Source organism: Leopardus geoffroyi, chromosome A3 (genome assembly GCF_018350155.1).
Source record: "Leopardus geoffroyi isolate Oge1 chromosome A3, O.geoffroyi_Oge1_pat1.0, whole genome shotgun sequence".
In the NCBI taxonomy this organism is placed as follows: Eukaryota; Metazoa; Chordata; class Mammalia; order Carnivora; family Felidae; genus Leopardus; species Leopardus geoffroyi.
In genome coordinates this window covers 128,797,851-128,810,344 of record NC_059336.1, presented here as the reverse complement: position 1 = coordinate 128,810,344, position 12,494 = coordinate 128,797,851, and the positions used below count along the sequence as shown (strand labels likewise).

The window sequence follows — 12,494 nt, the reverse complement described above, 5'->3', positions numbered from 1 at the left end:
TTAGTCCTGTGAAAGAACAATATTTTACGTGCTTCGGAATCCCTCCCATAGTGCCAGGCACGGGGATGGTGTTCAGCAAACAGTGAGCAGGGAAGTAGAGGGGAACACTCATACTCCAACAAAACAGACACTTTGTGTTCATCTGACTTGAAAGTGATTTAAAAATAAACAAACACCAAGTATTCAAACAAGAATAAACTTCCTCAGAAAGGAAACAATTCCTATAACTAGATCTTCCTGATCCAGGCATCCCTTAGAGTAGAACTTCAAACAGGGTAGAAGAACAGGGCTTCACCCACAGGCTAAAAGAGCAACGGAGTTGTGAATGAAGGCCGTGGGAGCCTTGGTGGAACGTTCACCAGGGAGCCTCCGTTGTTAAAGGTGAAGTATGTTCTACCGCACTCCCGTCAGGACAGCTTTTGATCTCTTTTATAAACGGCCACAAGGCGGATCTACTTTATCCAGTCAGCAAACATTTTCAGACACTCTACTGCACAGGTACAACCCTGGACTGTGAGGATCCAAAACTAAGTAAGAGATGGTCTGTGCCTTAAAGAGTTGGTTTCGGGCTTCGGGTTGGATATTTATTAAAGATGGAACAAGAGGGAGAAGAGCAGAAATGAAAATGACTGAAATGTATTGTAAAAGGGGTTATGCTACAAGACCAAACAAAACCATCAGAACACAGGAAAAGGAGGACGTTTATGGAAGAGGCTCCTAGAAGAGGCCCCGCCCTGCTGGATGTCCCACAAAATTACGAGGAGACACAGACACAGGTTACTGTTAAAACCTATTATTTTTCCTCATGTTTTCCACCTGGAGCAAAATATACTCAACATGACCTTGAGAAACAAAAATTAAGCAAAAAAAAAAAAAAAAAATTTAACTATATTCATTTTAAACACATGGAGAAAGTAAAGACTCATAAGAAACCAATCTTTTCAAAATTTGTCTAAACAACACATCCCAACACAATGATCCCACGTAACTTTATCTTCTGATTACCGCCCCCCAAAACACCACAGCACTACAATATGATATACCTAAAGTATTTCTTGCAATTTAACTTGGTAACGGCAGCTCCAGTAAAGGAACCACGGGCATTCAGAGATAATCCAACGCTGGGCATTTAAAACTATTTTGCAAACCAATTCTGAAATTTCAGAAAATCGTATGGTTAAGCAGACATTAGAAGACGACAACCATAAAGGAACTCAAATTACTTTAAAAATTTTTTTTGAAACAGTAGCCCCCTCTTTACTTTTAAGGGATAGCCCTTTATGTATACTAACAATTTACAGTAGAAAAAAGTCATTTCTATTAATATTAGATCTATTTTTGCCAAGGGGCAGAAAATAAATTATATTCTCAAACACTTGTAAATATAAATTCACAAAATGCATTTTACATATCACTATACAGAGGTAAAAGAAATATGAAGATGAAAAGAGCACCTCAAGCTTCTTTTTGTTCACTTCTATCATCAAAAGACTTTTTTTTTTTTTTTTTTTAGCTTTCAGAGAAAAACAAACAAAAAAAAATAAAAAAAGAAAAGTTCATGTTCATTAAATTAAGGTCATCCTGTTAAGCTAGATGCATTTTGGCTCTGAGATCATTTAAAAATAAAATAGAAATAATTTTATAATCAGAAAAAAGTTTAAGATTACATTAAAATTACTTTTGTTTAATACAGATTGTTCAGCATGAGACAAAACACTTATTATTTAGAAAGAAGATAAAATTCAGTAAACAAAGTCACATACCAAGCTTCAGGCAGCAAGACAGAATATTCATGTGGAGAAGTGGTCTCTGGGAAGTTGGAGAGAATCGCGAGGCGATGAGGAAGCAGGTCTGATCCATGATAAGTGAACAGAATTTCTAGGGCTTGTACATTACTTTCCTGTACAAACGGCAAGGGTTAAGTTTCCAATGTAAACCTCAGAAAAAAAGGAATGATTTTGTAGGACAACATCCAAAAACCTAAAATTAGCTCATTATGCAGTTCTGATATAAAAGGTACTTTGAAATATTTCCAATTCTTCCTAGTCTGCACCACATATCTCAATCTAATGCTATGAAAATTACTTATTTTTAAAACTCAGAATGATGAATAAACATTTTTAAAAATATAGTTCCAGGAGTGCCTGGGTGGCTCAGTCGGTTAAACACCCAATTCTGGCTCATGTCATGATCTCACGGCTCGTGGGCTGATGTCCCGCATCGGGCTCTATGCTGACAGCTCAGAACGTGGAACCTGCTTCAGATTCTGTCTCCCTCTCTCTCTGCCCGCCCCCCCTGCCCGAGCCCGGCCCTCCCCCATTCATGCTCACTCTCTCTCTCTCTCTCTCTCTCAAAAATAAACAAACATTAAAAAACTTTTTTTAAATATGGTTCCATGTTCTCTACATTAATACTACAACAAAAAACGAAATAATGGCAAATGCACGCAATAACATTAACCGAACGGCTCAGAGACTTAGAAAGTGTTAATAACCATAATTATTTTATTTACAAAAAAGAAATTACCCGAGCATAAGTTCTTGCTGAGAGAACAATATTCTGATTCCTGAACTTCTTAAAGAATTCAGCATCATATCTCTGTTCAGATGCATGAGGTACTCCCAGGATTTCCTGAGGGGAAAGAGCGACTTAATAATGAAAAGGCTTTTAAATATGGGTGACAAGAAAATATTAAAAAACCTTTACAACTCTGCCTCCCTAAATAAATAAGCCCTGAATTAATTAAACTATCAACTGTTAACTGAAGTAGTACATCTGCATTCTTGCCTTTATTGTGAAAATGGCTGTATTTATAAATGCTGTTAATATAAAGGAAAATTAAAAAGTAAATGAAATAGGCAGCAAAAAATTCATTAGAGTAGGACAACCAAAACCCACCACCTGCTAAAAACAAATAAGCAACCATTATACACAGCTGTGTAGGACAAGCACCTGTGTCTGTAGGGGAACTTTAGATTAACCTTACTGCTGCTGGTGATCTATATAAAATGCAGATGGAACCATTCATTCGTTCAACAAATATTTATCGAGTGTCCACTACGTGCCAGGGGCGCCGTGACAGGCAGCAGCGATACAATGAACGATACACTTGCCCTGCCCTCCAAATTGCTTAAAACCTAGTAGGGAAGACAAATGAGCAGCTAGGAACAGAGAAAGGGAAACACACACGCATAGGAAAGGTGCTATGAAACTAGTTTTGGGAGGACGGAGAAGGCTTCCCAGAAGTGGCACCGAAGCTGAGACGTAAAAGACAAACGGGAAGGAGTCAGCCAAGGAAACTGCAGGTGCAGATCTCCCCTCTGCCACGTAGGACACAGGGCTCACATCTGCCATGTTTCACGTTGAACCCCAGATACCTAGCAGACTGCTTTCACATAATAACCAATAAATAATTTGCTGACTGAATTAATTTACTGAGGTAGGAAAGAGAGAAGAATGAGGAGGTGTGGAGGAGGTGAGGGAGGGAGGATGGAGGGTTGAGAAGGTCACTTGCAAACATGTTGAGTTTGGAACTTTAGCAAGTCTAAAAGAAGCTTCCCAGAAGGCAAGTGGATGGATAGATCTGGAGTTCTGGGGTAAGGTATGCGTTATGTAGAGGATGTATTGTAATTAATACAAAAGTGACTATGACTTTTGGGATGAGCATCGGGTGTTGTATGGAAACCAATTTGACAATAAACTTCATATATTGAAAAACAAAACAAAAAAACAAAAGTGACTATGATTTCGAGGGGGATTAAGTTGAATGAAAGCAGCCTTAAGGAGCAACATCATTTAAAGGATCGACCAAAAAAAACAAAAAGTAGAGTAGTGGGGGCGAGAGGAATCTGCTCCTGAAAAGTAGATGGAGAAGCCAGAGAAGGAAGGGGGAGGGGGAAGAGTTTAACACACACTCATGGAAACCAAAAAAGCAAGCAAGCATTTCAAAAGTGTTCTCCGCTCCCCGACCTCATCCACAACAGTCGTTTCCTTTATTCCCTCAGTTACACATCCTAAGACCGCCCTGGATCTTTCTTACCAAGAAGGAACTCTCTGGACACCTCCACGTCAAGCACCAGACTTGTGAGCAACTGCTCCTTCCACCCACCCAGTCCCTGGCATTCCAGCAACTCCTCAGCCTCACGGACACATCCAATCCACCGACCCTAGGCTTTTTACCTGCTCTCTCTCCTCAAAGTCTCTTATCCCTTCTAACCAACTTAATCCCTGGCCCATCATTATACAGAGATTTCTTTAATCCCTTGCTTCTTGCCCTTTATCATATTCACCTGGCAAATCCTAATCCTTAGTCAAAGGCAACTATGAACCCTGATTACAAGTTACCCGAAGTCTCTGCAGAAATACTACAAAACCAAGCTGACAGTTCTCATTTCCAGATCTCAACACCGTTAGGGTCCCGATTCAAATGAACTAACTGTAAAAACATTCGTGAGGCAACCTGGGAAAATTGAATGTGAGGCGGATATCAAATGATGTTAGGGAATTACTACTCATTTTGTTAGAAATAATACAGTGCTATTGTGGTTATTTTTTTAAAGTCTTTACCAATTACAGACACTACTTAAGTATTTACGGGTACAATGATAAGATGTCTAGGATTTGCTTTGAAATGACTAAGTGAAAGAAAAGGCAGGAGTGGAGAGTAAGATACAAGATTGGTAAAATGGTTGAAGCTGGGCAGTGAGTACATCCAGGCTCATTATACTCTTCTCTATAGTTTAAAGAAAGTTGGAAATTTTATAAACTCAATTCAAACATGCTGTCCCACAATGCTACAACATTTCCCTAACAGGCTTTCTCTCCTATTCTGTTAAGAACTTTTCCACAATTCTTTCATTCTTTCCAAACCTCCATCACCTTATTCCCATCTCCATTCTCGACTAAAAACTTGCTTCCTATACTTTAACTGACACTATTAGATGGGAAAGCTCTCATTTTCCAACCCACTAACACTGTACATCTACCTGTACTGATACCAATAGGATTTTCCTTCTGTCAGTTACAACAGAAAAATTATATACATCTGCTCCCAAAACAGCCTCAAACCCCACTCAAGCTCCGGATCCCATTTCTCCTATTTCTACAATCATGCCATTATCTCTTCTTTCTTCTGTTCAGTAAATTCCTCCTCACCCTCCACTGGTTCATTCCCATTAGTATACGAACAATACGTCTTCTTCCTTCCATGAAAAAAAAAAAAAAAAAAAAAAAAAACTCCCGATTTTATATACCCTGTAGCTACCCCCACCTTCTTGGCTCCCTTGAAACAAAATTTCTTGAAAGAGCTGCCCACAACTGTCTCCACTTACCCCTTCCTGTTGTTTCCTAGACCCACTCAATCTCTAACAATTCAAGTTCTTACACAGCATGAAAGTCCTTTCATCATGTATCCAGAAGCTATTCTAACCACCCCTCCTCCTTTTGGTCTGCGCTGCCCCTCCGCCAAACCCCACGAGCTGTCTCTGCCAGGGGCACCCCATCTTTGTAAATGCCGCTAGACCTTTCCTCATACGGCAGGCCGCTCATCAGCACTGGCTACTGAATACAAGAGACTTCATTAGGAGTTCTTGCTTTCTACTCAAATTACCTTCCTTCCCCAAGTCTCAGTTTTCACATCCATAAAACTGGAAGGATAGTACCAGCCTCAAAGGACTGCTGAGAAATAATCTGGATTAAGTTCACAGCACAGTGGCTAAGTCCTCAACAAATGCGTTGGTATTTATTAAGGTATTGTCTGACCTACTGATTGCTTCAACAAATATTTGCTGAGCTCCTCAATGAGCCAGGTATCAATCTGAGTTTAGGGATGTCAAGACAAACAAGACAAATCCCCTATGCCTTTACGGAACTTCTATCATCATGTGCCCCTCATAGTAATCCCCCCGCCCCTAAAACCCGCCTGCCTTTTTTTAAGTACTAGTTGCACTATCACTTCCTTTGAGGCATCTTCTTGGGACACACCCAGGACTCCACTATGCCCCCTCACCAGTTCTTTGCACATTATTATAGTCACTTAGTGCCTATAAAGTGAAGACTCCAGAAGGACAGCTCCCTATTCTTACCTCCACCTCCCGCATGACAGCTGGTACTTACCAGGCACTCGCGTGAACTTTAAATGAATCCATTTTTATCCAATTCATCACAGGAATTAATAAAATAAGCTATGCACTATGATTAAAATGCAATGCCTGTCTCTACCACTATCCAGCTGGTTAGCCACTGTATCTGAACATCTTCATTTTTAAGTTTTAATAGCCAAATTCATCAATTTCACCTACTTTTTGAAAGCTTAATTAGCCTAATTCACTAAGAAAGTGGGCTCGACAAATACTTTAAAAAATGTAATAGTACTTCCTATTATCAAATCGGAAATATTACCAAATAGGAAATAGCAATTCAGTAACTAAAGGGCAATAAAAAAAAAATTAACTGCATAGTCAAACTCTGAACATTTTATGGAACTCCTTAAGATCTCAAAATCAGTAAGATTTAGTAAAACAAAGGCTAAGAAAAAATAATAAACTATATCTGTACCGACTTTGGCAGTTCATAACACGCTTTTATGTATTACCTCAAAATATACGTCCAACACAGGATGCCTGGGGGGCTCAGTCAGTTAAGCGTCCGACTGTTGGTTCCGGCTCAGGTCATGATCTCACAGTTCATGAGTTCAAGCCCCATATGGGGATCTGTGCTGACAGCTCAGAGCCTGGAGCCTGCTTCGGATTCTGTGTCTCCCTCTCTCTCTGCCCCTCCCCCACTCATGCTCTGTGTCTCTCAAAAATGAATTAACGTTAAAAAAAAAATTTTTTTTTAGAAGAAAAAGTCCAACACAGTAAAAGGTAGGCTTTAAAATAATATGGCCATCCAACAAACTAGCAGTAGTTACAGACAAAAGTATTTTCACTCTTATGTGGATCCTGAGAAACTTAACAGAAGACTATGGGGGAGGGGAAGGGAAAAAAAAAAAAGAGAGGGAGGAAGGCAAACCATAAGAGACTCTTAAAAACTGAGAATAAACTGAGGGTTGATGGGGGGTGGGAGGGAGGGGAAAGTGGGTGATGGGCATTGAGGAGGGCACCTGTTGGGATGAGCACTGGGTGTTGTATGGAAACCGATTTGACAATAAATTTCATTATTAAAAAAAATAATAAAACAAAACAACAACAAAAAAGTACTTTGTATGAAAATGATATACTCACTACTATGTTTTCTAATAACCATAAATAGCCCTCTTTTGTCATTGGTATTTTGTCTGAAAACACTTCTATTTTATTACCAGGTGGGAAATCAAAGTCTCTTGGATTTGCCTGCAGGTAGGATAAGGATTAAATACCTGCGTATTAACACAGGGACAAGATCACATCATCAGGTGTCACATTTACTGGGCGCCTGCTGTGCCAGTACCAAGGCCCACAGAAAGGAGGCTTGACACAGACCGAGGAAGTAACCTGCCAGGGAAGCCTGAAAGTTGGAAATTTGTATTAATTTCTGGGTAATTTCGGCTAAAAGGGTCATGTGAAAAAGCCATCGAAGTTATTTATATTTGCTGAAATAGTTTTAACAACACTTGAATCGTGCTACTGAACGTGGTTTGAACATCAGGGTTTGTGTCCCCGAAAGAACTAAATATAAAGTATACTTTTTTGAAGTTCAAGTGTCTAATTTTGGCCATAATTAGAATCAAAGTTCAACCAACTAAATTCAACAAATCACTGAAATAAAATGAGTAAGAAATATTCATATTAGGGTTATGAAAACCCAGTATATACTGAAAGTTGGCTAGAGACAGCTACACACCATACCTGAAAATAAAAATGTAAAATAAAAGTAAATCAAAAGGGTCATATATCCAGAAAACATATATACCAAAACAGCTAGTCTTTCTATTCCCTAGACTAACACAACAACTTGTGCCTTCCACAATCTCTAATTTTTACCAAAGCTGGTATGCAAGAGAAACTGCTTCTGCACAAAATGATATTTTCGTAAACAACAGTTATAAAGATCAGATCTGTCAGATATTAGGGCAGCCGTAGCATTTATAATAACAGATCGAACAAACATAATTGGTTTGATTAAAACTACTCCTCACCTCGTATGTTGCAAGCCGATCTAAGTAGGTTAATAATTTCAGCCGACAACGGCAAAGTTCCTTTTGCTCCAGTGTTAACCTGTTGTGAATAATATTAGGCCACTTATATTAACACAGAAGCACAGTTCTCTAGGAGTTAAAATAGAATAAAAATAACCAGTATTCCACTAAGCCCCAAACTGACAGAACAATACACAGAAGCACCAGGGTAAAATAATAGCAAATGCATTTGATGGAAGTTGCTGAAATAATTTAGAGCGATTAATCCTAGTAAAGAACACACTTAACTGACTAGTTATTTTAAAGACAGTAGCAAATGAACAGCAATAAATCATTTACTTCGAAAAGTTTACTAATTTAAGTAGTTCCTGTCTCCTCTTCATCTCCTTCTCCTTCTTATTCTTGGCAGACTCTTCATCAGGTGGTAAAAGCTCTTCATAGGGGAGACTGTCAATGTCTACTTCACCAGGTAATGTGAATCTGCACGAAGAAACAGAAGACCCAAAGCTATTCGTGAAAGCAGCTTTCTCCTACTTTGGCTGACTACTTTGGCTGATTTTATTACTAAGTTGATTTTCACAGAAACAGAAACAACCAATTATTTGAAAGAATGCTTTTTGTATTGCAGGCAAAGAGATGCACACGCTATATCCACAGGATGAGCAAAACGTCATCACTAATCATCACATACAGAAATGTTAAAATCATGACAATAAAAACTACTTAGGAAAACACGGGAGGTTATATTCACCCAAGGTGAAACGGCCGATGAAGAAAATGTTGCCCAGAGTTTATAATCTGAATCACTTCTTTTTAAGGTTTTAAAATGGTAATGAATGTCCGTCTCACTTACGTTATTTATTTATCAAATACACAATCACGTTTGTAACTTTAAAGAGCTCCAAATGTCTGATGAGCAATGCCTCTTGTCAAGTAACTTTACTACTATTACTAACAGGCATTTGTGTGGTACTTAAAAGCTTATGAAGTGCTTTTGCAAAACACATAATTTAAGCACTCCAATTCTCTAAAGAGGGTACGAGGCCAGAGACAAAGTGAATGAAGCTCACACTTGCCCGGGGGGTGCTTCTGACTAGTGAGCACACCCAGGTCCATGCCTTCAGCCCACAGCTTAGAAACTGCCAGCACCCAATAACACTTCGTAGAACTTGCTCTTTTCTTAGCACCAAGCTCTCATATGTACAATACTTAACTCAAAGTAAAGAAAGCTGTGACCTCAGATAAGGGAAGCATTGATCGAAGGCAACTGTCTCATTACAGGATAAACCTAAATAAAGAAGTGTACCTTTCACCACGTCTCAGCTTAAACGTTTTCATAAAGTCACCTTTATTCCTGAATCCAAGTCTTTCTGTGACCAACCTGCCATCATCTGCTCCTTTCCCTATCGCCACCAGGGCCTCCAGGTCCGTGCCTTTCAATCCATACTGAAGCAGTTCCTTTGCAGCGTCCACATTTTCGGGAACCCTTTCCAAACACTCATGAAGAACCCAAGATCGTTTCTTTATTTTACTCTGGATACAAATAAAAAAGAGGCATTACAGAACCCATGACATGTGACAGCACCTAACAGCTGCCTTCTAGAATTGTAAAGCCATACCTAAGGGAGTCTAGCTACCTATGCCCTTGGCCCACAGGAAAAGGAAAATTCCCCAACAATGATTAAAATGGGACGTAGAGAATGAGATTCCTACAGCGTTCCTTTCTCTTCTAATGAAGAGAAACCCAAAGCTGAAACCCAAAGCTTCAGGACTCTTTTTCAGAAACATAAAAAAGATCTGCCCAGAGTTTTATAGCTGCTCGTTAGTTTGCATTTGGGCTATATAATAGAGTCGAAAATAAAGCAGAAAAGCAAAATAAGATATATCCTATTGTAACAAGCATGTTTAACTTTGAAACGAAACTAACGAGGCATAGCACATCACAGTTCTGTATTTACTTGACCATGAGATGTATCACAAAGTGCGGATGATAATTTAATCATCAAAGTCATAATATGCTATTCTTTGGAAAGACCAAGGGCCTATTCCTCCCTCCCAACTGCTTCCTCTGACTCCACTCAAAATCCCTGACTTTCCCTCCTCTTAGAGTCATTGTGGTTATAAATTTTAAGTGACATTTGACTTTTACCCTTTATTCTTTTTACATATTTCATTCTATCAATTCTTCCTTCAAATGTCTCCTAACTCACTTCCTCTTCTCCAGGTCTATGGCCTCCATACCAGTCTATGTCTTCAACACATAACATCTGTGACACCAGAAGGGTCTCTTGCCCTTAGAGGGTTTCCCCACCATCACTCCCCTTCCACACCAACTCGTCTTCTACACCACCTCCCTCAGCACCTCCACAGTCAAAAATCCACAACACTTCCCGTTACCCTACAGATAAAAAGCTTAAGTCATCACAAGTCTTCAACATCCTCCGGAACCCAAATCAATGTATCTTTCTAATCATATTTCCCCAAGTTCACTACTGTTGAATACCAGATCCAGCAGATTGGTTTACTTACAGAGCTCATTTACTCATCCAAGAAATAGCTAGTGGGCACCTACTGGGGACCAGGTACTAAACTAGACACGAAGCAATGATTAGGACAGATTTAGTCAATGCCACGGGTCATGCTCATTTTCTTCTCATTTGCTCATACCATTTGTCCCATGAAGAATGCCTTCCAATCTTTTAACTCCAGGAGGCCTGCTCTGAATTCTCTCAAACCTGCTCAAAACATCTTCACTACAAAGGGCCTTCCATAACCACTAGGTCTAAAATGATTGCTACTTTCACTGGGTTCCCACAGCATTTATCTGGAATCTTCCTGCATAGTTATTTATATTTATTTTTTTAATTTTTTTAAATGTTTATTTATTTTTGAGAGAGACAGACAGACAGACAGACACAGCACAAGCGGGGAAGGGGCAGAGAGAAAGGGAGACACAGAATCCGAAGCAGACTCCGGGCCCCGAGCGAAGCAGGCTCCGGGCCCCAAGCTGTCAGCACAGAGCCCGACACGGGGCTCAAACTCAGGAACTGTGAGATCATGACCTGAGCCGAAGTTGGACACTTAACCAACTGAGCCACCCAGGCACCCCTAGTTATTTATATTTTAGACATGAGGCTTATCTTCTCAGAAAGATTATAAGCTCCCTAAAAGGGAAGGTCATATTTATGTCTCTCCTGTACCCCTTTCACCTCCCCTCGCCAAGTGCTTTGACTCTTAACTGCCTATTTATTTCACTGAATTAAGTATTTCTCCCAATAAAAAAAAATGTACCTGCTCTCTCTTAACACCTGTCAGCTCCTTCAGAGACCAAAACTGTCCTCTACTGTGTTCCAGAAAAAGCCCTAAGCGGGTATACATAAACTCACAACACTGTCTTGATCACAAAAGAAGAAAGATAATATAGCTTTGGTGTTCTGATATTCTAAAGGATATACAAGCAACTTTTTCTCTGTATTTCATGATCTCTCACGCTCTCTCTTCTCTGGCATCTTACTTGTACTAACAGTTTATCTTCCAGTTTTATTGAAGCATCAACTTCTTACTTACAACTTTTTCAGATTTTTATTTTTAATTACTCGTGTACATAAATTGTAAGGAAAACAATTACAACATTTTCCCAACATTTCTTAGATCTTCCTACAGGCAAAGGTATTCTCTTTTCTAAACGTCACGTGAAGAACCACACGCCTCTTGAAAGCATGCCAGAAACCCAACCGCTCCCTCACAAAGGTGCCAACGGTACAAATACACAGGCTACAACACACGTTAACTCAGGCAGCAGGAAGCAGGAGGAATCCAGTTGGAAATTTTACACTTGATCTTAGCCAAAAGGCCGAGAAGCGATTCCAATTGGAAAATTTAAACACAAAGGGAGAATTTGGCAGGCTTGTTACATCGCCTCTCAGCTTCAAAAGTTCTCTTCACGGCTATCTCTGGGATAGACAGGATTTCCATTTTTTAATGGACAGAATATCAAGCTTCATCAGGAGAGGGCGCTAGAGGGCCACTGTGGAGGAAAGGCTCTGGTTTCTAGTCCTAACAGGCTCAGGTTCTAAACTTCTTGCTCCTGTGGCTTAGCAGCCAATGCATGTAGGAGCCCTCCAGAGTGCTTACTCCCCCCCTTGCTCTGCTGAACACAACTTCCCCTGAATGTCAGTTGTACTCCTATGGGCAGATTCCTTCCCAGTGAATCTCCCAGGCACCCAGCAGAAGGGGAGGTGTCTTTCCAGACTATCTCCACCTGCACAGCAGGACCTTTTTCTTTTCAGTCATGGCCATGGGTCCTTATCTGAGGTCTTCCGACCCCTAACCTCCGCTTACTGTTGCACCTAGCGGCAGGCATCAGTTTGCTCATCCA

The 12,494-nt window shown here is 39.9% G+C and overlaps 1 protein-coding gene across 5 annotated transcripts in view; it reads right to left on the bottom strand.

The window, feature by feature from the left end:
* NBAS (NBAS subunit of NRZ tethering complex) overlaps positions 1-12,494 on the bottom strand; it is a 360,511-nt gene that overhangs the window by 237,139 nt on the left and 110,878 nt on the right. For all 5 annotated transcript variants that reach the window (XM_045447679.1, XM_045447678.1, XM_045447677.1 and 2 more), the window contains 5 exons: positions 9,498-9,649; positions 8,456-8,596; positions 8,117-8,195; positions 2,527-2,631; positions 1,764-1,900 (listed from right to left, as the gene is read on the bottom strand). In XM_045447679.1, coding sequence (XP_045303635.1) covers positions 1,764-1,900; positions 2,527-2,631; positions 8,117-8,195; positions 8,456-8,596; positions 9,498-9,649 — 614 coding nt within the window. The remainder of the gene's footprint in view (positions 1-1,763; positions 1,901-2,526; positions 2,632-8,116; positions 8,196-8,455; positions 8,597-9,497; positions 9,650-12,494) is intronic.